This window comes from Coturnix japonica, chromosome 7 (assembly GCF_054131305.1).
Source record: "Coturnix japonica strain WE chromosome 7, WE-NBRP24, whole genome shotgun sequence".
Classification (NCBI taxonomy): domain Eukaryota; kingdom Metazoa; phylum Chordata; class Aves; order Galliformes; family Phasianidae; genus Coturnix; species Coturnix japonica.
In genome coordinates this window covers 20,146,543-20,173,598 of record NC_140669.1, presented here as the reverse complement: position 1 = coordinate 20,173,598, position 27,056 = coordinate 20,146,543, and the positions used below count along the sequence as shown (strand labels likewise).

The window sequence follows — 27,056 nt, the reverse complement described above, 5'->3', positions numbered from 1 at the left end:
ATGAGATTTTTTCAAGTGAAGATTTCATTGATCTGTCAGCGCTGCTGATACTACAATCCTTAATTTACTATGTTTTGCATAGTAAAGAAGTTCACACTTACTTTCAAAGGCCATGTTTTTCATATAGTCCTCATAGCAGCTTTTCAAGGATTGCAAACAAAATAATGAAGCATTAGTAAGTTGCTCAGTTAGCATTTATTTTGTGCTGTACTTCATGAAGCAGAGCCTGTCTTTCTGTTGGTTTTCATCTTACACAAGGAGTTTCTGGCATTAGAGTCTGTTCAGTTGCTTAGAGATAATGGCTGGTCAGAACTGACAACTTTCAGTTGTTGACAGTAGCAGCCAAGTAATTAATCCTTCCGTATAAGTCTGCTGAATTCACTGAAGCTATAGGGCAATTTTGCACACTTGTTTGTGAACAGATGTCAGGTATGTTTTGAATTTCAAGGAAGATCAGAATGTGTAAAAGCTGAACTTTTTCCAGATAAGTGCCATTTTTAGAAATACCTAATACACTTTTACCAAGTAACAGATAATGTGTTTTCTAATTCTGCTGGTTGTACTGGCACACCTCTCTTCTGATAAACAGTGGCCACTCGGTGATGGAACTAAGCATGCGAAGAGGATAGTGTGCTGTTATTATGGTGTGCCATGAAGTACCTGGATGCTGTGTGACCAGAAACATGGTGAAAGTGAAGTCAGTGTGATGGTCATCTTAGCAGTAGATGCCAGGCTTACTGTGTAAGATTCAGGCAGCTATTCACAGTTCTTGTTTCAAAAGTATTTTCTAGTAGAGCAGATTAATTCACTGTACTTGAATTTGAGGTCTCACAAGCCTGTATGCTGTCATTTTAAGATAACTAGCTCTGAAGTTAAATGCATAGATTGAATGTATCTTATGTATTCTTCCTGCTTTCCTACTTCTAGAGTACTTATGATTATGGGAGACAACTACTGCAGGCAACAGTTGTGCTGTGCCAGTCCCTGAGATGCACTTCAAGGTCCTCAGGGGACACGCTACCAAGACTGAACAGAGTGTGGAAGCAGTTTACATTAACTTCTGAAGAAAGAGTACAGAGGCTGGAAACGGCTGTTGCATTTCATTCAAGTGCTGAAAAGGTGAGCGTTGTGTTTTTAGGAAGAAAACTTTATTGTCAGAATTAAGCAAATCAAATGTCATGTACAGGGGGAACTTCATTTTTCTTTTAATACTTACTATGTTTAAGCAACATCTATAAATATATTAAAAAAATAAGAATGTTTATTAATTCTTAATTTCAGTGCTTAATGAATTATTGTGTACCTGTATTGCTATAAGTCCGTATAACAAAGAGGAGAACAACAGCATTGAAGTGAGGGGTATTGAATTGGGGCTGGAAGTAATTTTATTTTACTTTTTTTTAAACTCTTCTGGGGGAAACACTGTGACATTGATCATAAGGCAGATTTTTGTTTGTTTTAAACTAGAATTCTTAAAGGCAAGAAAAACTTGGACTGTGTTTTTATGCAAGGTATAATACAAAGCTACAATGTTGTCACGTAAGAACTTCAAGGCCTTAGAGGGAGCAATGCCTTTTACACTGTGTGTATGTTCTGTATGGTATTCTTTCAAAACTTGTGAATGTAAGAAACTCATCACTTTCTGTGCCTGATAGACTGGCGCACCCTGGAATTCAGTACTTAAAAGGCTCTGAACATGTTTTCTTCAAAGCATGCTGCTGTCTTGGTATGGTTTTCAAACTCCTATAAGAAAGATCCTCACTGACACGCTCAGCTGGATGCTGCTATAAGCTGCAAAGAATCAGAAGTCAGCAACAGTGTTATGAAGAGCAGTTGCTAAATTGGGAGTTTTCAAATGCCTGAATTCCAGACAATGTCTGTTACTTTTGTTCATGCGAGGTATGGCCTCTTGGCCAGGGTAGTGTTATTTATGTGAAATGATACCCTGAATAGTTTTTCTGAAAGGTATCTGCCTCTCCTGTTGAGGTAGTTAATGTAGTTTCTTACAATTGCAAAAGAAAAGCCAGTTTTGGACATGGATAGGAAAAAACAAGATGATCTCTTAATTGAAGGAAAGTATGAGATGCAAAGGTAATTCTTGTGCTCTTGGCTTGTATTCATTTCTTGCTTACATTAATAAAAAATATTTTGAATCAGTGGATACTGGGAGTTGCTGGTGATTCGTGAAAGCAGGAAATATATCATCTGTGCTGCCACAGATAGCTGAAATGGGTTTTAATAGTTATCAAATTAGAATTCAGCGGTTCATAAACTTAGAGTTTTTTGTCCTTGCCCATATTACAAGTGTTCTCTCATTCCTGCAGTACTGAATTGCTGTGTTTTTAGGCAGCTGTAAGTAAAAGCAGATAGATAAAAAATTTAATCGCTCAAAAGCAAAATTCTACTAGCACTATTGTGGCCTTTTAATGAGACCAAAAGGAAATTCTGTTGTTAATTAAAACAAGTGTCAGAGGGTGAAGCAGAAGAAAGTGCTGGGTTCTAATACAGTCTAGAAATACTTCAATTCAAACTTATAATTTCTCTGGAGCTCTGTGCCAGGTACAGAATTTTGTTTTGAGGTTGTTTTTAATAGACTCTTTATAATTTGTATGATTGTCTTTCATGCTTAATGGTGTAGGTTACCATATTTATGCATTTTAAATTTGGTGTTGAAATATTGTCTAGCCAGATTTTTTTTCATTCTCAGAAATGATGTCAAACATGGAGAACAGTGGTACCCTGCACTGTCTTCTCATTCTGTGTTAGCTTACTTGCCGTGTTTTTCTGGAGTTTTATGAATATTTTGAAGTCGTTTAAATGTGGTAGTGATGATGCTGAGAGACCATTCACTCTATTTAATGGCACATTAGCACTTAAAATATGTATATATGTATATGCTATCGCTTGTCTACCTTATTTTACATTTTGTTTTTTCATTTTTAAACAGATTTTACAAGAATGTCCTGAGCAGCCTGAAGCTTTTAATGAAATGGAACAATTTGATGAAATTGAAGCCGTTGGGAAATCACTGTTGGACAGATTAACAGTGCCTGTAGTTTATCCTGATGGGTATGTAAAATGTTACTGTAATGCCTTTTGACTATCCTTTTGGTAATGCTTCATAGTCATTTCATATGCAGAAGAATCCTGGGTGCTTATTGCTGAAATTAAAAAGGTAATGCGCTAGTTATCCTATATTTTGTTCATCTATTCTTAGAAAACAGGCAGGTTTAATTTCAACCTTTCCAAAGACAACGTGCCCAATTTTCCAAATTAATAACTTTTTCTCACCCTGCAAATGCTAGGTATGTGTTGTCGTTACACCAGAGAAGTATTTAAAATAGTGTAAGAGTGACCAGATCCCATGAATTATAGCATTTTATGATAGATTTTAAATGGCTGAAAGTTTGAATAAATCTGAAGCAAGTACACTGAAGATAAAATTACATTTGATTATTCAGCCAATGAAACATTACTTCCCTCATGAACTATTAATGCCAATTTAAAATCAGCAGATTTGTCAGGCTACAAAACTAAATTGAGTATGGAATTTCAGGCACTATAAAAACCACTTTCTATATTCAGTGTAAATACAGTTGTCCTCTGTGATACAGGACTTGTGGTTAATTTTTTCCATCTAGAGTAAAATCTAGCCTTGGAACTGGTCTGTGGGTGTTCAGGGACTGCTCAGTAATGAAATCTTGGAGAGAAAAATCCTTTTTTATTTTATTTTTTTTTTAATGCTTTGAGATTGTCAGGCAACTTCATCGTAGGTTGGTTATTTGAAGTTGATCTGAAAAAATGGTTAGAAAAAGCAGGTCCTCGAAATCAGTATTGTCATATTTCCAAAAAGATCATGCACCTTATGCAGTACAATTTTTTTTTGAGGGGTACTACCCATGAAGATATACCAGGAACTAATTGGTAGTGACTTTAATGCCTTTCTAGTAAGGTATTTGAAAATAGTGAAGATTTTACAGCTGTGAGGAAAAGGGGGAGGAACTGTGTTATGTTCCAGGTATTTTTTTGGTATAACTTGTGTATATCAAATTTTACATACATAATGACTTGGTAAATAGAATAACTTATTTCTAAAACTTGTGTAATTTGCAGAGACTGTTAAAGGAAAAACAAACTCCGGTGCTACCATTTTCTTTTACATTTTTTTTTTTTTTTTTCTTAACTAGCTTTATCTTTCACTGCCTGGAAATCTCCCATGAGAGAAGGCATTTATTGGACTTTGAGTTTTGAGTGCTGATGAAATGCTTCTATGATTATATGTACATACACCTATGTTTCAGGCTGACTGAGTCCTGAGTGCTATTTTTGGCCTCTGGCATTTCAGCTGTGTTCCTCTTGTCCCCCTTTTGAAAAGTGGACTCTTAGCAGTCCTAAATCCTGAGATGACCTATTAACCCTCCCTAGTCCTTCTATTTTTAAAGCACTTAACAAAATAAATAAATATTGCAGAGGGTTCCATCATTAGTATAAATAGTTTTTTAAAATGTTGAGATTGGCACAATTTCTTAAATGTCTACAAGCATGCTTCTTTAGTCTCCATCAACCTCTTTATCACTTCAGACTTTGGTCAATATCTTCCTTGAAAATCCACGTCAGTGTTTCCTGTCCTGCTTATGGCTTTTAGTCTTCATCAGGCAAAATGTCTGCCACTATTTGTGATCACCAGTTGCAGCTGTTCAATCTGTTGTCTTTCTAGATATCTCTGGTCAAACTAATTTACTTCTATAAGAAATAAATTTTCTGCATGCTTTTGTCCAGACTGGACTCCAGCCCAAGTACTTTGTCCTATCATAGTTTCCAAACTTCAATCTGTCTGCATCATAATTAGATTTGATACCTACTTTTGTTTTGAAAGATTGTGTTCAAATCCTGTTTTTGTTGACAGCTTGGTTAGTAGTTTCCCTAACATTTCAGATGTCTTTTGTTGTACTTGAATGGAAAAAATCAGCTTTAGCAGCTGTGTGTTCTTTTCAGTTTGAGAGTGAGAGGACATAATTTCACTGTCAGTATCTGGCTGACGTTGTGTAGAGTCCTTCAATAAGACCCCAGTTGTATAACCTCAGTCAGAATTCATTCAGGCTGACTTCCTTGCCTGTCACAATATTCAAACCCCAAGACTGGCTTAAGGGCAGTCGGAAAATGGAGATAAAAAATAGTGTTGGGTAATTACTCATTGAGCATACAGAACAGTTCCCTGCTTTGGAAAGAATCTCTTGAGTATGAGAGATTCATTCACTATTTATAGTAATATTATCAAGATTGTCTGTCCTCAAAGCTTTAAACTTCAATGGCAAAGAGTCTATTTTTCTTATGCTTTTTTTGTTTGTTTTCTGGATTGTTATTCATGTGTATACTCATGCTTTTTTTTTTTTTTTGCTTGTCACTGATGACTTTTTTTTGGTCTTTTTTAGTTCTGAGCAGTACTTTGGGAGCCCGAGTGATATGGCTTCTGCAGCAGAACACATTAGAGAGAAGATGAAGCTAGTTAGCCTGAAAAAGCAGCAGCTGAGACAACCAGAAGCCACTACCCCAGAGAGCTAATACTGACCCTTGTCTATCAGTTCATAATAGGACTTAAGTTTGTAATCCAGCATGTTGTTTGCATATTACAGAATTTGGCATAATATATTAAAATGCATTTCAAAGCTGTTATGTCTCATCTTTTTTTCAAAGTAAATGTTTTCAGTATCTTAACACTGTACATCTATCAAGCCATAATTATTTAACATGCTATGAAACCATAGATTCCAAGTATCTTATGGAAAAGAACTGTAAACTTTGCACTGAAATTTGCTGTAAAGCTTTACCCGACCTGTCAGCTGCTACTTAGTTTAACAGCTGATGCAAGCTTTGAATGGTGCTAATGAGTTAGGAGTTCCATATTATGAAATTGTAGTTCTTTGCTTCCCCCCATGCCCAGATGATGTAGTAATTTTAGACTGCAGGTTAAATGCCTGCAGTGTAGACAGTGGTGACCCTATAATTTTAATTTGAAATACTTTAAAATAAAAGTCATTTTTATTGTGCCAGTATGCAACCAACCATCAAATCTTTGATATATCAGATTCATTAAACAGATGTTTTCCTATTTGTATTGATAATGTATTAAAAAGCTGTTTGTGCTTAATAAAAACCATCTTTTTAAAATCTAAAATATATTTGTTGTGGCCTGTATTCTCAAATGTTATTTTTCTTATATTTGTGATAAATGGTAGGAAGAACCATCACTCTTCCAGTGTGTTTATATCTGCATCATTTTTTCTTATGAATGTAACATGTTTTGGCTGTAAGGGGAACTGCTCTAAATTGTTGTTATATGAGAATGAGAGGCTATGCCATTTTTTTTCTGATGAAGGTACTCAAGCAAAGGTAAGAAGATAGTATGCGAGTAAATCAATGTTACATTAATAATCATTTTCTTCCAGGGTAAGGATAGTAGATGTTACTTGTGCTTTATTTTTCAGTTGTCTTTCTTTTTGGAAGGGGAATCTTGAATAATATGGACACCCTTGGTAGTAATAACTTGGAGATGAGATTTTTATCTCATGAGAAATAATTAAGATATGCTTCATAAACAGTGTAAAACCATAAGTTAAATAATAATGAATTTTATTGAAATAAATAATGAATAATAAACAGTGAAATTTATTGAGGGAAGACCTTCCAGTATCTGAAGGGAGGCTACAGGAAAGCTGGGGATGGACTATTCATAAGGGAATGTAGTGTCAGTATGAGAGGAAATGGCTTTAAACAGGAAGAGGGTATGTTTAGACTAGATATAACCCCCCCACTCCCCTGTGGCGCAAGTGGTAGAAGTGCCGCTCTGCTACACAGGAGGCTCGAATCCTGGGAGGTTGGACTCGTTGATCTCTAAGGTCCCTTCCAACCCGCACAAGACTATGATACTATGATATGATCCTGGAAGCATTCAAGGCCTTGCTGGATGGGACTTAGAGCAACTTGGTCTCGTGGGAGGTGTCCCTGCCTATAGCAGGGGGTTAGAACCAGATGACCTTAGAGGTCCCTTCCAACCCAAACCATTCTTTAATACTACAATATAATTTGAATGAAAAAAGAAAATAAATCAGTTGCATGCATAATATAGTTCACTTCTTACTCTTCAGGACTTACTCTACACGAACCCTGGAAAGTGTTGTGATATCTGACTGTGCTAGAGTGCTGCATGTGAAACAAACAACTGTAGGTTTGTTTTGTAATATCCCACTATGTGTTGCTCACAGTGAAGATGATTCCTTCAGGCTTTATTATTACTTGGTAGGTTTGCTTGATACAGCTGTCATTCAAATAGTATGTTTACTTATTTGTCTCAGTTTTTCCTTATTTTCTCTACAGGAAAGTGATGTATCAAATAAAGCAATTTCTCCATTAAAGAAAAAAGCCAATATCAGTGATTTGTCTGATAAAGTGATAAAGGTAATCTTTTTTTTCCCCTCTTGGGCTATTTTGGCAGAGGAAATCCAATTATTTTTTTGATGAATTGATGCAGTGATGCAGTATTACATTAAAAGTAGTTCAAAAATCAACTGAAGTTTCACAGACCCTACTTACAAAGAGACTTTTTCGATATATTATTTTAAAATTGGATTTGGTTGTTTCAATTCCATTAGAGAAAGTTGCTGGCAATATAGCTAGTATTTGGATCAGATAATTTGATGTTGATGCATCCAAACAAGAGAAGTCTATGCGTATTTAATACAAAATATAAGCACAATTTTAAATGAAAACTACAGTCATTAATAAGTACTGCATCTCCATCTTGTCATGGGCTTTCAGCAGTATTAGTGACGTAATTATTACCTCCAGTTTCCTGAATTCTTTCAATGATGTAATTTTAATCTGTGTAACACTGGAATTATTAGGAAAGAGTAAGAATGGAAGCTTTTGGAGCCATAGATTAAATTCTAGGTGTGTCAAATAGCACATTACTTGAGCTCAGGAGCTAAAGTGCAAAGGAAACAAGAATAAAAGAAAATGTTTGCTGATTCCTAACTTCAAAGGCTGTCTCTCGTATCTTTTAAGACTCTTGCAACAGTAAAATGAAAATCAGCACTATAAAAATGCCCCCTTGTGTTAGGCTTCTCATTAGTTTCCTGGATGAGAACACAAGGGTGGTATAAGCAGACCAGATCTTAGCCCATAAATATATCATCAAAAGCATGAAAAGTGAATATAAGGGCCAAAAACTGCTAGAGTATTTGAATTTTAAATAAACCCTTTCAGCAACGTCATTAGTTAATGATCTCTTATCTTTTTTCATGTTTCTGGAAAAGTCACATACTCCAAAATAAAAAATACAAAGGCAAAAAGAATCATAGAATACTTGGAAGGGACATCAAGGGTTGTCTAGCTCCAACCCTCCTGCTGCAGGCAGTGCTACCAGCTTTTCTATATCTAATACTAGGGCAGGCAGCCCAACCTGCAGATATTTAGAATTAATAAACTGTGTTTGTCTTCTGTAGCATGTTGCTTCTTTAACTTCCTATTATGCAATAACCAGAGCTGGCCATTGTGGAGTGACTTCCTTGAAATTTAAACTACATGTTGAGAAAGTGCACAGATCTGTCATTTAAATAATGATTCTCGCAAGTATGGCATTCTTGTTTCCTGCAGTAAGTAGTCTCACTGTTATAGTTCTAATGCCTGTCATCTTAATTGAAAATTCTCTTACAAACTAAGTTATATACCTTTTGCAAGAATACTGAGTTGTGTTCAAGCATCATCTGATGGGTTGGAGGAGGAAGCATATTTTTTCTTTACACCATTTGTGGAAATGCAGGTAAGAATAAATGAGTTGAAATGAGTTTGATTTCCAGCTTGTTATGGATTTCTTTGTACAAATCTCAGTCATGTGGTAGTCAGAACAGTCTCTCTGCAATGAAGGGTGTTTTGAAACCTGAAGGGGAATTGTTAAAGGAACCCTTGAGAGCATCTGACTATCATATGAGAGGACAACTCAACTAGTCATCAAAATAGATGCTGGTGGGACTCCAATAATAATAAAACTGTAATTCTAGTTATGCTGGAATGTATACAGGATATATTAAAATGTCTAGTATATGTAAAGCATTGGTGATAAACTTAAGTCCAAAATCGCTATGAAAATTAAAGCGAGGGGTTTCTTGTCTCATCTTAAAAGTGACATCAGTTTGCATGAGTCTCAATTACAGCAAAGATTATGAGAATATAATACAGTGAGAATTTAGAGTCACCAGTCAAAATCTTTCCAAATGCAAAGGAAGAAAAATACTTTCTTTACATTTCAACTGTGCTGAGGAAATACATTGGAAAATATTAGAAAGCAAAGTTAATATCCTTTTTTATTACTTTTATGTTATTGGAAAACTTACGGTAATTTTCCAGATGCTGATGATGTTTCTGGTTTATTTGGTTTGTGTTGCATGATTTACCATCTCGTTTAGGGGGCTTTATTTGTGTTCACTGTTCATTTTCCATGGGAGAATTGCGGATGCTGGGCAAGCGGCAGCACATTCCTGCTGTCATTGCTGACTTTCCTGGCATGCATGGACTGCTGATGATCTCTGTCTTGCAGGGTTAGAAGCTGCAGAGTTTTAGTGGGTTGCAAAGCTCCAGTAAGACGCTTCTCTAAAATACAATGCCAGAGCTCTTTGGTGTTCTTTTTTAAGTAGCAGACAAGTGATAAGTGTCTCTTAATGTTCCATAGTCAAGGTGCTTTTTTTTTTTTTTTTTTGTTGTTGTTGTTGTTAGCTAGTAAATAGTAGCTTTCATGGCATCTTGAGCATTTTCACAAACACAGAGTGTGGTTACTTGATATTTATTAGGATCGTGTGGTGATATGGGCTTGGCTTTCAGGGACTTGGGAACAAGCCATGTTCTAAACTGGTACTAAGTGCAGACTGTTCTCTTTCTGAACACTTATGCTGCTCTGCATGCCTCTATGAGATGATAGCTGCAAGCTAGCCTCAGCAGAGTGAAGATTGTACCATGTATTCAACACATCTGACTGCTACTCCACTTATCTCTAGTGATGATGTGAATGTGATGCCTCACTGTCTGCTTTGTATCATTCACTGCTTCTCAGAGTGTAGCCTTCCTTCCCTCCATGACAAATCTATACAAAGAAATGCAGTAAGGTACTATGCTGTAACCAAGGTTTTTTCTTAATGCTTTGCTTGAAATGGCATCAAAAGGCTGTGCTGAGCCGCATGCTTAGTGAGCCTTGTAAGGTTTCTGTTTCTACTCATCAAGTATGGCCAATTTGTTAGGTTGTGGCTATTTTCAGGTATCACTTCATGCTGCATTACCTCTTGAGAAGATGCCAGGGCTCTTGCTCAGGAAGGTGAGAGAAACATGAATTACTGGAGTTCATTTGGTATTGTTAGCTATGACCCTTTCTCTAGCTATTGTTTTGTCTCCTGGGACTTATCAGAGATGCATCCACACATCTTGCCAGTGAACTGTCTTCTTGCATGTGATCCAGCATGTCTTTGAAAAAGGTTCATGGTTGCCATGCAGAGTTGGATGAAATGGCTGCTGCTGTCAGTGCTGAGTGTGTGGGTGCCTGTGCTGGGAGTGGGTTACAGCTTCATTCCTGCTTCATAGCCTGGTGTTAGTGAACTTCATAATGGTCAGGAGTGGGATGTTATAGTCATGAAAATCACATATGCTCAGGATATAAAAAAGTACAGCTCAAATCACATTTATCTTAGAATGCTGTGGTAATGTTTTGGGTTTTTTTTCTACATATGGTAGTGAGATCTGAAAAGCAGTATTCAGCGAGAAGAAAGGAGGGGAAAGCCAAAGAGGTATGATGAAACCAGTTGGTGAACTGAAGAGTTTAATTTGCAATAGAAATATTTGTGTGAATCTTATGATGTCAAAAAGGTGGGCTGTAAGGAAGTTTGGGAAGACTGAGCTAATTCCCTGAATATAGTTAATCAAATCTGCCAACAGAAGAGATGTTAGCACAGCGAGAAAGAGTAACTTAGAGAAAGAGATTTAATTACAGAGTATTTGCTAAATGCTGAATCAAGTGTAGAAAAATCTGTGCAGCTTATGAGGTAGTTATGCATGCTATTTTTGTGCTTAGAACACAAGTCAGGTTCTAAAATGCAGTTCCTGAGGATTCCGCTGCATCAGCAACGTGTGTTATCCATCTCTGCCTTTCAGAAAGACTTCCATATAATAAAAGGATGGTGGAGAAATGTTCAGAAATTTGAAGCAATCTGATTGTCCAAGGGCTGCTCCAGAAGTACTGCCTCCTATTTAATCATTTTGGCCCCTGATGCCAGAGGCAGATGTTGGTGATATGGCAGTATAGGTTGGACCTTCTCACCAATATTCCATTATGTTGTATATGACAGGTGGCAGCATAGGGGGCAGTCTGACATTGTGGCACTGGCATGGAAATACCTGTGAAGCAAAGGTATCAATGAATTCCACCATACAGAGGAAAATGGCACCCACTGACATTCATCAACACTTGCCAAATGTTTATGGAAATCAAACAGCAGATGTGAGCAGAGTGGGGTGATGGGTGGTAGGTTCCAGAAGTGGTAGCAAACACAGAGTCATCTCCACTGGTGCAGATTTTAATCTTAATCATTACTGGTACAAATTCGTAGATAATAGTGGTGACTGTGTTGAAGAATAATGTTTTGTAGATGAGAATTTGCTCTGTCAAGGAACGTAAATAAATAGGAGGCATTACTTTTGGAGCATACTGAGTACCTTAGGCACAGCATTGCAGCTATGTGCCCTGTATGAACAGCCTAAAGAGACTGTCATACATGAATGTGGGGCTGAGCTGGGCTTTTGTATCCTGGGGTGACAATGAGGGGAGACTCCAAAGAAGTGCATATCCTTCTTCATGGGCTTTTTTTCCCTGCAATTAATGGCCAGATTCAGCAAGGACACACTGACACCATGGTTTCTATTTCTTCTTCCCTACTATGTCTCTATGTGAAACAGAGGTTCCTGGTGGTAACATCATACTGAGTATAGAATTGTGGAAGAGTGAAACCACTGGTTTGACAGGATGGGCTGTTACGCCTTTGAAAGTAATTCTTTTAGGACCTTGATCTGAGAAATCTCTTTATAGCTGTGGCTTTCTTTAAGAATCTCCCTCAGGCTTTCATTCCCCTATGCTGTTTCATGGCAGTGCAAGGCAAGCCAAGCCAGCAAGCTCCTTTTAACCTCTCCCTTCTTCTGTCAGTTTCTCTCTGAGCAAGAAACAGCCACAGGCTTTCATCCCCACCCCTGTGGCAGAAGACAAGTGGAGATGGCATTTCAGCAGCCAAATCCAATGGAACCAGTGGCCAATTTTCTGAAGAAAGAAGTGTACGTATTTCTGTTGGAAGATATCAAAACCACATTAAGACACAGGAATGGCGATGTTGTCCAAAGGTTCAGATGCTCACCAGATGGCACTCTGTTTCCCAGGCCCAGACCCTCTGGTAGACCATATCAATAAAAAATGAGTTCCAGAATCACAGAGTTATGATGATGATTATTGTTCCTCAAAGATGTCCAGCAAAGTAGGTATGCACTCATGCAAAATGTTTTCACTATAGCATAGGATGTCTTCTGCTCTCCATTCTGGTACGTGCACTGGCCTGGAATGAGGGTCAGATTGCCTGTCTCTGCTGATATGTGGCAGTAGGAGTTTTTGCTGTGGATTGCTCACAATGGTTCTGAGAGTACTAGTCCATCTGAACTTCCACTGAAAGAGTGTGAAAGGGTAGGGGGGAAAGGGTGTTTTCTATTGACAATGCTTAAAATCAGAAATGTAATGCACTGTCCTTTTTAGGTCCTGAACGCTTTTGGATGAGCTGGGAACAGTGACGGCTTGTTTTCATGCGCTATAGTTGCACCCCGGCTCCATTGGGTGTCAGCAGCGAGCACATCTCTGTTTAACAAGCCAGCTCCAGTAAAATAATCAAAGGGGGAGGGAGGAGGTCTCAGCGCTTCCAGCTTGTTTTCCTCTCCTAAGTAGGTCACGCAGTTCTTGCTTTTGTGAGAGGACCAACTGGGACCACTTGCATGCTTGTGCCATGGGCTGGAACGGGGGAAGTGTGTGACCAGAATGTACAGAGGAATGCTCAGCAGTGTGAACCTTCAAATAGCATAGTTGCGTGGGATGGCATTATCATTTTAAAACAAAACAAAGTACTGCTACTTATAACTCCACTGATAAATGACTTTTAAAAAACAAACAAGCAAAAATACCCCCACTAAATTCTAAAGCCTTATGGTTCTTTAATCCTTGAAATTCAACTTTGCTGTTGAATTTAAGTTCTCTGGATAAACTTTGTCTAATGTGATGTGATATTGGAAACAGGACTGTGTAACACACTTTGCTCTATGTTCTAAACTTAGCTTTCTGAAGTTGGAGTCCGTTTAAATCAACTCTTCTAAAGAATAGAAGCAATATGGCTTGAATGTTTTTGAATGGTTAGTGTGATTATCTGTTTAATTAGTGTCTTGTTAAAGGAATGGCTCTCTTTGACCTTCTTGGTATCTTTGCCTACTGACTACTTTTGAAGAGGTTAAACAGTTGTTTCACACTTGAATGATGATTCCAAGAACCAAATTACGCTTACGATCTTGTTTTTTTGGGTTTTTTTGGTTTTTTTTGAGCAGTCTGATTTTTAACGGATGGTTTTTATTGAATGAGTTTAATACAGACAGCAATATTTGTGTATATAAACACTGCAAAACATACAGAAATAGTTTTTTAATACAGCTGAATTTTAAATATAAACCACAATGGGGCAAAATTGTTATTGTGATCTACCTTATTAGCAGAACAGCTTGTAGCTGCTTTCACACTATACTTGTATTTCAACTGACATCTTAATCTTCCTTTTTTTTACAGGGAGAAAACAATGTGGCTCGCTATCTATATTTGGTGCAGTGTGTGTATTGCACTGTGCTAACACACTACATCAGGAAGGAATTTTAAATGCTCTCAAGGAATTTACTAACAGAAGTCCTGCTGGATTTGCCTACGTGCGTTCCTGAGGAAGTACACAAATCTTGTTTAATAAACCATTCTCTTTTGGCTGCTGCTCTTGGAGCCTGAACAATAAGGTTAGCGAGCCATCTGATTTCTCTTTGCTCTCCTGATAGTGTCGAATATACCTCAAAATGCAGCCCACAAAAGGTAGAATGGTAGGAGGCAGTAAGGCAGCAACTGTAGACTTGGGGAGATCTGAAAGCCTTGTTCAAGTTGGGCAGCTGAGGGAAGTAGTGCCTCTTGTATAGAGCCGCACTAAACCCATTGGTTTGGAGAGGTGCTTCCTTTGCTTATTTCCCTTCCTTCCTGCATACACCTCTCAGGCATGAAATAAGGGAAGAAGACCCCATTATGTGTATAAACCGGTTAAAGGACCTCAGTAATCCAAGGCTTGAGGGAGTGAACTTTCCCAAAGGCATTTTGGCAGCTTCAAGGCTCTAAGAAAGATCCAATTTATCTCCAGGAATGAATGGTCACTTTGCTTTATCCATGGGTCAAACTGAGAGTTGGGATTCCTTTCCCACACAAGCGAAAAGGCTGCTAAGACTGCATGGTGAAAATGAAATGAGTTTTATCATATTAATCTATTAATCTTTCCAGTTATTTTTATTAATAGTTCTGACAGATAATGCCTGACATTATTTACACTCAAGACTCAGACCCCCCACCCCCAGTGTTCTTGAGATGGTTTTATTAGTTCTGCTGTTCAGCTTCATTGTTATTAGTGGACAGCTGGTGGATGTTATAGTTAATTGTCATTCTTGTCTTTGAAGGCACAGTAAAAGCAAAGGGAAAATGTTTCTCTCTTCTAATGCAGATAAACTGCCTGATTTTGGCTTCAAGAAGGATTTTTGTTTGCTTCAGAGAAACAGACAACAGGTACATATACAAGACTGAGAAAGGCATGCTTGTTAAATTTTGTTTCCCTGGGTGCAGCAGAATTGCATTGAAATGCAATGTCAAATTTCTCCACATTTTCCTCTTAGAATTGTGCTATAAGATCCTTTCAGATTCCTTGCTATGTTTTCTCTGCCTTATATTCTGATTCTTTGTCTCTATCTTGTATGCACAGCTCTAGCCAAATCAATAGAATTTATTAGGTATTTTGAATAATTTGTCTCCATTGATTCCAAACTTGATTATGATCTGTTTCTAGAGAGATATATATCCATGGTTTCCAGCTGTCATCACCACAAAATATGCATCCTTATTTAACCTGAGTGAAAAAAGGCTCTTGACTACTCTGAGACAAGTAGCCCAACTTGTGTTACTGAAACGCACTGTTCCAGTGTGCTTGTCTGAAAACGAAACTTGATGGCACGATTTAATGTAATACTAGAATTGGCTTGCAGTTCTTTTTATGAAGCTAATTAGAGGTTAGGATGTTTTTTTCCAATCAATTTTTCCACCATTCAAGTTCTTGTTGTTATTAATCCTCCCCACAGTGTGAAAAAACCCAGTCTCTGTCTTATGGATTTTTTAATTTATTTATTTATTTATTTTTGAGACGTCTGGAGAATGTAGGGATTTTTATACAAGGGACCTACCTTCTATTCAATCCAAAATAGAAGTTTCTATTCAGTTTTAGCTGTTAAGACTTCTTCATGACTTCTACAGTCCAATTTTTGTGTGGTTATGAAATTTTACATATATTTTTTTATGCCACACATGAATACTTGTAAGTTTCACAAGCATCTATGTGTGGGAATCAAATGTTGTTTCTGCATTTAGAACAATGCATTTATATGCATAAATATATATATTTATATAATTTAGCCCAGCATTGCAATCGTAAATAAAACCTGCTTTTATCAGAGATACCGTCCTGACCAAAAATTATTGAGGATATTTCCAACACTATCTAATGTTTCTTTCAGTGGCAGGGGTTCTCTAAACTCTCACAGATGTTACAAGTTTTGAAAAACTGAATTTTATTTCTTCCTTTGAAGGCAGAGTGAGGGTTTCTGCTCCTGTTTTGACACAAAGGATGTGATAGTTGTTCTGATTTGCCAAGCCCGTTTAGTTCAGCACAAAACACTAGAATGCAGTTCTGGATACCCTGATCCAAATTTGTGGTTTAAAGATAAAAACTCAGATTAAGATTATAATCTTGTACTAATTAGAGGTGGGAAACAATGAACAAATAAATAAAAAGAAACAGATCTTGACATATCAGTTCAAATTCCCTGCAACTACCCTAAATTTCTTCCAGTTCAAGATATCTTGTAATTTTTTTTGCAGACATTGGTGTCTGCTGTAGCCTGTGATTAGCAAATCTAATTTAGACAAAAATGTCTGTGAGCATTACATACTTCTGTGCAAATGAAGCAAGCAGGTGCTTAGAGGGGAGTTATATATACAGTTTATTGGGTGGACTTATGTTGCCCAAGTGACCTGCCAACCCAAACACTGATGTTGCTTTCTCAGCTGTTCTGTAGAAGGAAACCTCGCAGCTGTTGTCTTATTCTGTAGGCTGCTTGTGGCATGCTCTGTGCTTCTGGCAAAAGATTTAATATGCTAAACCAGCACTATGGTTTTAAATGTGCTTATTAATTTACTCTCACTAACTAAAATCTTAAGTGGGGTGTAACCTTTAAAAATTATTTAAGAGGTTTTCCTTACTCTGATTCAGAACAGAAATAAAGACTGTGGAAACAATATTCATTGAAGCTAAGATGAATTATTTTAATCTCAGGAAGAAGTAAAGCACTTCTTAGGAATTCACACAGAGCTCTGACTTTACTTTTTTGTTGTTATGGTCACTGTGCTTTTAAATATTTTTGGATTAAAATTCCACTGTCTGTTTTGGTTCAGCATCTGATTTATGTACTCATGTTCATCCTGTTTAAGTGCTCTGGTTCTGTGGAATACCAGCAAACAATTAAAAAAATTTGCTTGTAGGAAGCAAACATTTAGACTGTACAGTTGCATGTTTTGAAACTTCAGAACATCAGCTTGGTCTGCATAGCGTTGGTATTAAAACGGCTTCTAGCTGTTTTAAGAAATCTTTTCCTTTGGTTATCCAGCATGGGATGATGTTCGTGTGGAAGTAAGCTTTCACACTTCAGATGGTGACAAAAAGTACAGGCAGCTTAATGCTACCAGGCTAGGGGTGTGTCAAATCTCTCTCTCAAGAATGATAAACTCAATGGAGCTGTCTATTTTTAACCTCCTGTTCTTTCCTTTTGGCAGAGTAATCAGTGTTAGCTGAGCTCTTTCACTGAATGAATCCAAGGAACCCTGCTTGTTGCTTTCTGAAATGAAGACTAGACTTTGTACGAGCGTTTCCAAGTCTGCTTTAATGCGTGAAGTTCTGCTTTGAAACACCATGTCAAATGAAGCCAGTTTGGAGCAGAAGCTTTCTACAACAACCCTCAGTTCGGTTGCTGTTCAGGCTGGGAACGTCAGTATTGTTATAGCTGTGCTGAAGGTAAGGTAGCAAATGCTGGCACATTTGTTATAAACTCTCTCCTACTCAGTGGTTGCTACTTCTGTTAAATATTCTGCACAAATGAATAGTTAGCATACAGTGATAAGGTGGGGTAATTTAGTTAGTCTCTAATGGAGATTCCTCCCTTTGTTTCTGTTCAAAATTTTTATTTTATATTGGAGGTGAAGAATTCCTCTATTTAAAGAGTCACAGACAATTGCAGAGTGCCATGTAAATGTATTGATAAGCACGAATGTTACTTTTGGAGGAGACTTAATTGCAAGTGGAATTATTTTAGAACTAAGATTGCTTGTAATGCAGGATTATTGCTACCAACCCCACAAATGCACGTTGTGTGAATCTGTTTAGGATAATTTGCTTGAAATTAATGCCTTAAACTGATAGTGAATGGTTATTTTTGAAAGTTATGAATTCGTATTACTGTGTGTTCTCATAGAAGTTATTGTGTGTGTGTGTGTGTGTGTGTATAGCTTTTTTTGAGCACCTGAAGGCCTATTTTTGAGCTGGAATCTGCACCCATAACTTGCATAACATTTGGCACGTGGAATAAAGCGGGATGCCTAAGGGATGTCTGGGTACTGTATCTAAGCTGGCATTCTTTGGCAGTTTGATTCTTTGTTTTCCATACAACTTGTAAAGTACCCTGCCCTCACCCCCGGAGTTTTTCTGTAATGCAGAATAAGGTGATATTGTGCAAAGGATGTCACAGAGTTAGAGTGATTATTCAGGATGCGATTACTTCAGTTGTGGCAGTGGGGTATGTTTTGTCCTCTGTTCTTATGCTTTCCAAGGAGCCTTAGTCTGTTACTACGAGACAGAAATTGTGTTAAAAAGATGCTGAAGTTTATTGTGAAATGTTCATGTTTTCCTTGCTGTACTGTAGGCTTCTTGTATCCTACAGCCCCCACTGACTTTACTGCTTTGTTACTTGTCACCATCTTCTCTTGCATTTCTCAGGCTGTAGCAGTTGTGCAGCACAGCAAGAAAAGAGCTGTGCTTTGGGATGCTGTCAGTCTTCCTTTCTTTCTGCATCCTCCAGGACAGCATCAAATTTGGCTGTTTGGGTTCCTTTTCCAACAGCTATTAATTGCTCCCGTAGCTTTTTCGTGCAGTCTCTCTTTATGCTCAGTGCAAGTTATGTTGGATCTGCATTCTAGAAGTAAAACTTGGTATTACTGCATCTGAAGAAAAATATTTGTTCCTACTTCCCCCTCTTATTTCCTTAGCTATTTACGCAGTCTTCAGCTGAAATGTTAGGTGAGTTGGAGAAACCTTTCTGGTTCATTGTGATGTTAATTTTCTTAAGCAAAACTAAATCTCAGCAGACTGGGTGAGTCTAGAACCTGTCATTTTGATGCCTGATTGAAATGAAGTCAAGTTTATATTCTAGCCTCTGTGTCTTCATTCTACCGCTGAATATGACTATGGATTGCTGTTATCCTATGCCCACAAAGTGTGTGTGAACTGAGAGTCCGTGTGAGTAAATAAAGGAAGGAAAATTTGCTTTTCCTGAAGCCTGTAATGGTTTACTTATTTCAGTGTGGAAAATGGGTGAAGCTTCAGCTGGCTGAATCAACACCAAATTTATTAGAAATTGGCAGCAATCAAGATGAAACAAAAAAGCTGCTACATGATCATGAACTCCTCCTCGCTAAACTTAAGGTAAGTTCCGATAAAGTGACACAAAAGTATATGAAGTCATTATAGTTCAGATGTAACAGTTGACATAGGTGTGTGGGACTCCTGTTGTGACGTTTGTTAGTTTACTCCACACAGAAAATATAGTTTTGCTTGTCAGTGTTTTAGATCAAATTTAAGCCTCTGCACTGATAAAATATACTCACTGATAACTATTATTTTCTGAAAACTGCAGCAAAGATGTGTTTCTTTCCTACTTTACGGTCAAGTGAAAAATTCCTGTTGTCTTCAGTAACTGCTAAATGTAATGGAACCTCATAATTTTTATTTATTCTCCAATGGTATGAAAAGTTTGATTAGTATTTCATAACAATTGTAAACACAAGCAAAGCACTTTGTAAAGTGTGAACTTTGAGGCATGTTTACCTTGAATATTAATTGAAGTATGTTACTGTAAAAAATGAAACTAGCATGGGTTATTACTTGTGTTGAAATTAGATGATTTCAGCTGATTAACAGAGTAAAAACTATAGCATTTTTAAGAGCAGAATCAGAGACTTATTTGCATGGGGAAGTTTAATACCATATGTAGGAAGTATAATTTAATACAGTTCACAGTATGGAATTTGTATATTATGAAGGAAAATAGTACCAAGGAATAAATGCAGGAAAAAAAAACCAAAAACACCCAATCACCAAAAACCCAATCACTGGATAGCACAGAGAGTGGTCCTACTGTCTTTACTTGTTCAAGTGCCTCATCTTTTTTGCTGTCTCACGCTGGCATTCTTGGAACAAGGTACTCTATCCTGTTTGAACAACTCAGAATGAGCTGAGTTGTTTGCGCAGTGACAGTGTGAAGAAGCTGGTTTGTCTTCTAATAGTGGGGTGGGGGGAAAGTAAGAGCGGGAAAGAAAAAACAAAAGTTCTTATAAGCATTATTGCAGGGTTTTTTTCTTTCTTTTTTTTTTCCCCTACTAAACATTTGGCCATGAATATGCATAAATTATGTGATATGATAAGAGGTAGTAGTGTTTTGGTCTTTAGCAATGTGGAGATAAAAATTTAATTCTGGTGTCGAGTAATTCTATATGGCCTTTTCCTCTTGCTGAGTACTATAATTTCATAAATTTTAACAATAAAATTGTACAAATGCATTAAAAATGTACCGGTGCCTTATGTAACACAGCTTTTCATTCTTTCGTATAGACAACAAATGATTATATTAATTGACTTAATTGTTCCAGCTCACTCTCTCACTCTATCAGTGGTAGTTTATGGTGTGTATAACTTATCTGTACTTTCATTGTTAATTAGGCATTTGGAATTCATTATAAATAGTCTAAAAAGGATAAAAATGAAGCTAAAGTCTTGTGCTCCAGTGTAACTACCCCTCTTAGAGTTCTGTAGAGTAATTAAGAAAAATCTTCCTAGAGCAGCATGCTTCTGAAAATAAAAGTATCCATCAGAAACATCAACGAGTCACAGAATGGCCTAGGTTGAAAAGGACCACAACGATCATCTAGTTTCTACCCCCCTGCTACATGCAGAGTCACCAACCACCAGACCAGGCTTCCCAGAGCCACATAAAGCCTGGCTCAAGGAGTGCTGCCAGGGATAGGGTATCCACAACCTCCTTGGCAGCCTGTTTTGTTTCAGTGCTTCACAACCCTCTGTGTGAAAATATTCCTCCTAAAATTCAAAATAGTAAAAATCTTGCGTTTAATGTTATGTTAATGTTTGCTTCAATTATGTTTTTGTTGAAACTGAAAAGCTTCTTCATTGCTTTTTATCTGCCTGTAATATTTCAAAATATTAGAAATATACAGTGTAGCAAGAGGAAGACCTTTTTCTACTGTATTTCTTTTTATAAAAGGGAGGATACAGCTCAAAAACTGAAAAATTTCCAAAAAAATATTTCACATAGAATACAAGAGAAAGCAATATTATTAAGAATTGATCCTCTTGGATCCCTAAGGCATGGTTGCAACTGTTGTATTTTAAGTTAAGCATTGAGAAAGCTTTGAACACTTAATGTTGTTTGTTTGGCCTGTTTTGTAACTTCTCTTCCACTGCAGTATTGTGGGAATCAAATGTTGTTTCTGCATTTAGAACAAGATAAGAATATTTTATTTCAAGGTCTCATTATGTAGGTGAAGCAATTTGTAGTTATTAGGTAGAAGTCATGTACAAAGACAGCAGCTCCTGTCTGTTCACCCGTCTGAAATAGAACTACTGATTTTTGGCGCCTGACAAATAAGATCTGAGTAATAAAGGATCCACAGAGGAGAAGTTAAAATGATTAACACCCCCCTCCCCCCCCCTCCTTCGGGCTCTTTCTTTAACAAAGACCTCTGGAGAATGGAAGAAGTTTTGAAGGGAATCAACATGTCAATATGATAAGAGTACTGAGACATCTTGGAAATGAAAACAGCAGGATGGCCACTGACTAGCACGTCAAATTTCAGAATGTAATTAACAAATGCAAACCTTGGGTAAAATTGTAACCTGGAACACCCAACCAAAGGGGAAAGGGAAGGGGAAAACATGGGAGACAAAGTATAAAAACTGTAACATCGTGTCCTTAGGTGCGCTTCTGCTCTCAGGGTGCCCGGCATTTTAATCGCGAATAAAAACTGCTTTTATCAGAGATACCGTCCTGACCAAAAATTATTGAAGATATTTCCAACTTGGGATAATAATTTCTGGGATATCTAACCTTGCTGTAGGAATATATATTCTTTATTCCCTGTTACACAGGAAGATCCTTCCAGTTGTGTTTCTTTTTTGTTTTTTAACTTCATTAGACACATTTCACTATATGAGTTTCATAAGTTACATTCAAAATATTCAAGTCAGATTATTTTTTCAGCTTTGCAAATTGAAGCTTTGCAGATGTAAGAAAGGATGAAATTTGGCACAGTGACTTGTAATCAGTTTATAGTACTTCTGGTGCTACAGGAAAAGGAATGTAATCCAACTCACAGAACCAGAGATCTGTTATTGACTCAGCAGTGTTAACATATGTCTAAAAAAATTTAAGCACGCGAAAAACCCACATAACACAAAAATAGAAACAGAAAACCACCACTGAATAACCAGTTTGGCACACAGATTTATAGGTGGTACTTTAAAGAATATTCAGAGAAAACCCAATGAGTTAAAAAGATTAATCTTTTTTTTCTTCTTTTGATGATCAGAAAAATTGTGATAAAAACTGATACTTTACTGGGACATGATGGGGGGGGGGGGGGGGGGGGGGCGGGGAAATGTAAAATAATTTCCTTTGGTTGGAAGTACTCTGCTTTACTCTCTACTGCTTTCAAGTTCCATTTAATTTGGGAACAGGGAACTCTGTTTAATTAAAAAATAGAATAACATGTTTGAAAAGGTTCTCTTTTCAAATGTTTTTCGGTTGATTTTGTTTATGTGTGATTTTAGTATCTTTTATAGTGGAAATTATTCTATTTCTTCTTGTTAAATTGGCATGCTGACTGGTAGCAGCCAAAGGAGTTTACCTTATTTAGCAACAGTGATCTAAGCAGCAAAATATTGCTGAGTTGCTTAGTTTTAATCAGTGATATTTAATTGATCAGGAAAGATTGTATAAGCTTGTTATTTCCTTTAAGTAAACATACGGGCTTATTTTCCTTCAGAGGTAAATGTGGCACTTGTACCCATTAAGAAGGGATAGGATCCTTTGTAACCACTAATTGAATTAACAAGTATAGATGCTGCTGACTCATGCATTTGTTGTGAACTGAAATAAAATGTTATTTTTTTTACAAGGTTAAGAATAAAGGTAAATGTTCTCAGGTTTGGAACAGGAGTACATTCTTTGTACTGTAAGTCTCAATAATTTTTTCATTTCCAAGAGAATCTCTACCTGGACATCAGATTCTGTTTAATTTCAGTCTCCCAACACTGATGCTTTCTGGGTCATTAAAAAAGTATGTGTGAATCCTTTGCCATGTTTTTAGTTATGATGATGTTAATATCCTCACTAAGACAAACAGCAGAATTCTTGCTTTGTCTCCAGAGTTCTGTTTTTTATCACAGAATTTTCTGTGGAAGGAGTCCTCCAAAGCAGTAATATATTCAAGCTTCATTTTAAAACCAACATAGTTCTTAATTTGGCTCATTTACCTAAATTTTCCTGCTAATTAATTTGTTTACTTCAATTCACAGAGCATAAATTCCCGACCAATCATTCATATGCTGATATCTATGGGAAACAATTATTAAAAAAATTACATACTTCAATAAGCAATGAAGTACGAGGGTGTGGGGGATTTTAGTGGTTTTGGGTTTTTTTTGTTTGTTTGTTTCTATTTAAATAATTACTTGATATCTTTCAGTTAGATTAAAAATAGACTCATTATGATTGTTTTTCAATAAATTTGTTACGGAATAAATTATTTGTTAAAGTCATCTGCATTATTTACACATAATTATTAAGGTACTTAGCTATGTAGTTAGCTGCAAAGTTCAGTTGTTTTTCATCATATGACAGGGATGGTATTTTGCAAGTAATTTAAAAAACGAAACAAAACCACAACGACACAGAGTGGATAAATTGGGATTTAATAAACACTTCTTTCCAGTTCTTTATTCAGTCTTAGGTTTTTGAGATGCAAACCAGTCAAGAAGTTTAGGAATAATGAGATCAGTACTACATAGCAAATTCTGACTGTGTCTTTAGTTCATTTATCTTCTATCATGATAACACAGAATACACAATATTTGATACTTGGGCTTCTTCAGGTTAAACAAAGAGCAAAGGCTTTGTTGACTCTGAAGAGATTTTGTATATATTTAGTAAAATCCAGCATTATGTGGGCAACCTGATGTTATAGCTTTGACAGCATGATAGTAATTGACAAATTCTGATGCAAACCTATGAAAACTAAGAAAAAAAAACAACAACTTTTTTCCTCAGTTGTCTATGTGCAAAGATAATTTCAAGTAATTTCATTCTGTTTCTATCAGTGAAGGAATAAAAATCCCTTAGTTTATTACTATACTAGCAGCGTCGCTTTCTGAGGGAACTAATGAGTCTCTTCAAGCTAAGAATTTGAAATGCCAGAAGAATTTCAAGCTTTCCGGTTTCTTAGTCTCTAATACACTCTGTCTTGAGAGTGATTTATCATGGGTTTGAACTTGTCTAATATAGATTTATTTTTCCATTATATATTTGTCTGATAACATCTGTAAGAACAGCAGATATTGATACTTTATATTCGTGTCTATGATGAAGATCTGAGGCAGGAGGGGAAAAAAAAGCATACATCAAATACTCATCAATTTTCTAAACATCAAAGATGTAAATGTAAGCTGAATTTGGCCTTGTGGTTATCTTTGTCATGATGACATTATTAAAGGGAATGAAACACAAAAGAATTATTATCTTGACAATAGAATGTTTATTATTTGGTGTCCAGCTTTGGCAGTGCAGCAAACTCTACTTGAGTCTTTGCTTTTAATTTGTTTCTTTAGGAAAATACATCAATGTGTTCTAACTACTTTTTTTTTTTTTTTTTTTTTTTTTTGAATAATAATGAAATCATCAGAGACTGAGAAACTTCTAAAGCTTTGAACTTTTTTAGTTTTCCTATGATGTCAAAAGAGTATGATGACATATGAAAGAAGATACTGATCATCTGCATTTCTTCAGCTTTCGGGATGATCTGTGTTCAAATAGATGTAAAAGATTTTGAGGCTAAATTTTAGAGATAGAATGATAGTCTTAACACTTCCTGTTAAATGAGACTGCATAAAACTTTTGCCTCTGAAATGCAGGAGGAATTCAGAAACTGTCAGTGAAATATGCTACTACAGACACAAGGAACTAGAAACAGAGCGCACGAGTAAGAGACTTGTGGATAATTTCAGATCCACTGAAAAAGTGTCCTGATATCAGCATAGGGTTTTGGGTTCCATTTATAGATTTCTTTTCTTTTTTCTTCCAGGCTTTGGAAGATCAGGTGTGGGATCTGCTGCATGAAGCAGACAAGGCTGCTGAGGAGAACAAGGAGAAGAGTCAGGTGTATGATGCCATGGCAGAGACACTTGGGGATGCATGGGATGCCCTCATAATTATGTTACAGAAGAGACAGGCACTTCTGGAACTTACTACAGTGTTCTTTGAAAATGCTCTGGAGGTGTGTATTCAAATCAAAATATTCTTAATTGGAATCCTCCCACATTTTACACGATCTCTTTTCACTGTATTTTCACTCTGTTATACTTGGTATAGATGGTTATTGCATTCCTAGAAATTGAACTGCTTAAGGAAAATATATTATCTTGAGCCATCTTTCTTTTTTTCTCCTTCTGCTTAGATTAGGATAAAATGGAACAAAAGTATGTAGGCTTTAAGAGTAGTCATGATTGTCTCCAAAACACATACTTGACAGAAAAGCAACAGTGAAAAACATTACTGGATGGAAACTTAAAGCACATAATTCAGTGGATGTGTTTCAGTGGTTCTTTTATGCATTATGATTCGAATTATTCAGAATTAAAAGAGCTAAATTCTTAGATGTCTTTGTTAATGCTTAGTGATGATTAGACACTGAAGGTGTCTGCATACAGTTACTGTAATTATTCTTACAAATGAAACATTAGTGTAACCTGACAGTAAAGACTCAAGACTTCTCTTTCCAGATATCTGTGTAGTCAGATTTCAAAGTGTTTTCCTTTTCCCCCATTCCTCTCTGTGGCTCTTACCCTAACTCATCTATATACAAGGAGCTAGAGCAGAGTTATGCTGTGTTGCTCCCTGCCTTCAATTATCTTCACATTGCTGGAACTTAAATAGTTTAATAAATCCCTCTGATAATTTTTTTTCAGCAATGGCTAAGGGCCATGTATTAAATTAAAGAAGCAAATATAATACTCCTGTCTGTCCTAAGAGCTCCAAGGGAAAATCAGTAAGATCAACAATTAGCTTACTAATTGTTGTGTCCTGGCTATGTGTAGTTATACAAAGAAATATCTGGTAGCATGTGTAAAATTTTGTACCAGCTGAGGTCGACTTGGTGCACCATAAATCTCCTAGGGAATGGTTGAATTGTCCCTGCAACAGCCTTATATCATTAAAGTAAAATGCAGCAGCTGAAGCATAGAACAGATCATAACATTATATTTAGGTGAAAGGAAGAAATGCAATATTGATTTAAATAGGAATCACTCAGACTCCTAATGGGGAGATTTTTCTTTCAATGACAACCTGTGATAATGGAAATCCTTGTTACACTGTAATGGAACACAAACGTTATCTTAAGGGTACTTTCTAATGAAAAATCAGAAGCAAAATCCCAAATGCTGATTGCCAGATGGATTTCTTTTATAGCATAAAAATCAAGAGAGAGGAAAATCTGGAAAATTAGAAAAGATAGAAAAAGCTGAGGGCTGGCTTTTAATTTTCCTTAATTTCATTGTGGGTTTCAACATCTTTTATTACACAGAAATACAAGTGTGGAGTTGGTTTCTTCACTGTTGAAAAGGAGCAGTACAATTCAATAAGGATGGCTAAGATGCAGTGTCTAGACTCTGTCTGAGATACTAATATAGAATGACAGACTATACTTTCAGAGTATGACAAATGAATTTTGGGTCCTCTCAATCAGTGAAAACTCAAATAGAAAGGGCACTGTGAGTCTGTAGCTATCAGTTGGTAAGAATGCCCTTTTTCCAAGAACTTAACAATGGATTTGCCCTATAATAGATATTAAATTACTGGGAAAAGGATTATGGTCTAGTTCTACGAAAGACAATTTTACTGTGCTTCCAGCCACACTTTGTTTTTCTAATGCAGTTTGCTGTTAAAATTGACCAAGTGGAAGATTTCTTGAAAAATGCTCAAGAATTTGACAATACTGACAATTTAAGAGAACTCCTCCTGCAACAAGAGCATCATACAAAAGG

The 27,056-nt window shown here is 36.6% G+C and overlaps 2 protein-coding genes across 19 annotated transcripts in view; both read left to right on the top strand.

Annotated features, from left to right (window-relative positions):
• Positions 1–6,175, top strand: part of SESTD1 (SEC14 and spectrin domain containing 1) — a 50,541-nt gene extending 44,366 nt beyond the window's left edge. For all 8 annotated transcript variants that reach the window (XM_015868361.3, XM_015868366.3, XM_085552650.1 and 5 more), the window contains 3 exons: positions 928–1,119; positions 2,948–3,069; positions 5,433–6,175. In XM_015868361.3, coding sequence (XP_015723847.1) covers positions 928–1,119; positions 2,948–3,069; positions 5,433–5,562 — 444 coding nt within the window. In that variant the 3' untranslated portion in view covers positions 5,563–6,175. The remainder of the gene's footprint in view (positions 1–927; positions 1,120–2,947; positions 3,070–5,432) is intronic.
• An 11,046-nt stretch (positions 6,176–17,221) lies between these two features.
• The window catches only part of CCDC141 (coiled-coil domain containing 141), a 49,009-nt gene continuing 39,174 nt past the window's right edge, over positions 17,222–27,056 (top strand). For all 11 annotated transcript variants that reach the window (XR_014948051.1, XR_014948049.1, XM_015868375.2 and 8 more), the window contains exons 1-4: positions 17,222–17,468; positions 19,029–19,151; positions 25,097–25,288; positions 26,947–27,055. Coding sequence is in view for 9 of the 11 variants with exons in the window: in XM_015868375.2 (XP_015723861.2) it covers positions 17,367–17,468; positions 19,029–19,151; positions 25,097–25,288; positions 26,947–27,055 (526 nt within the window). In the remaining 2 variants the exon portion in view is untranslated. The remainder of the gene's footprint in view (positions 17,469–19,028; positions 19,152–25,096; positions 25,289–26,946; position 27,056) is intronic.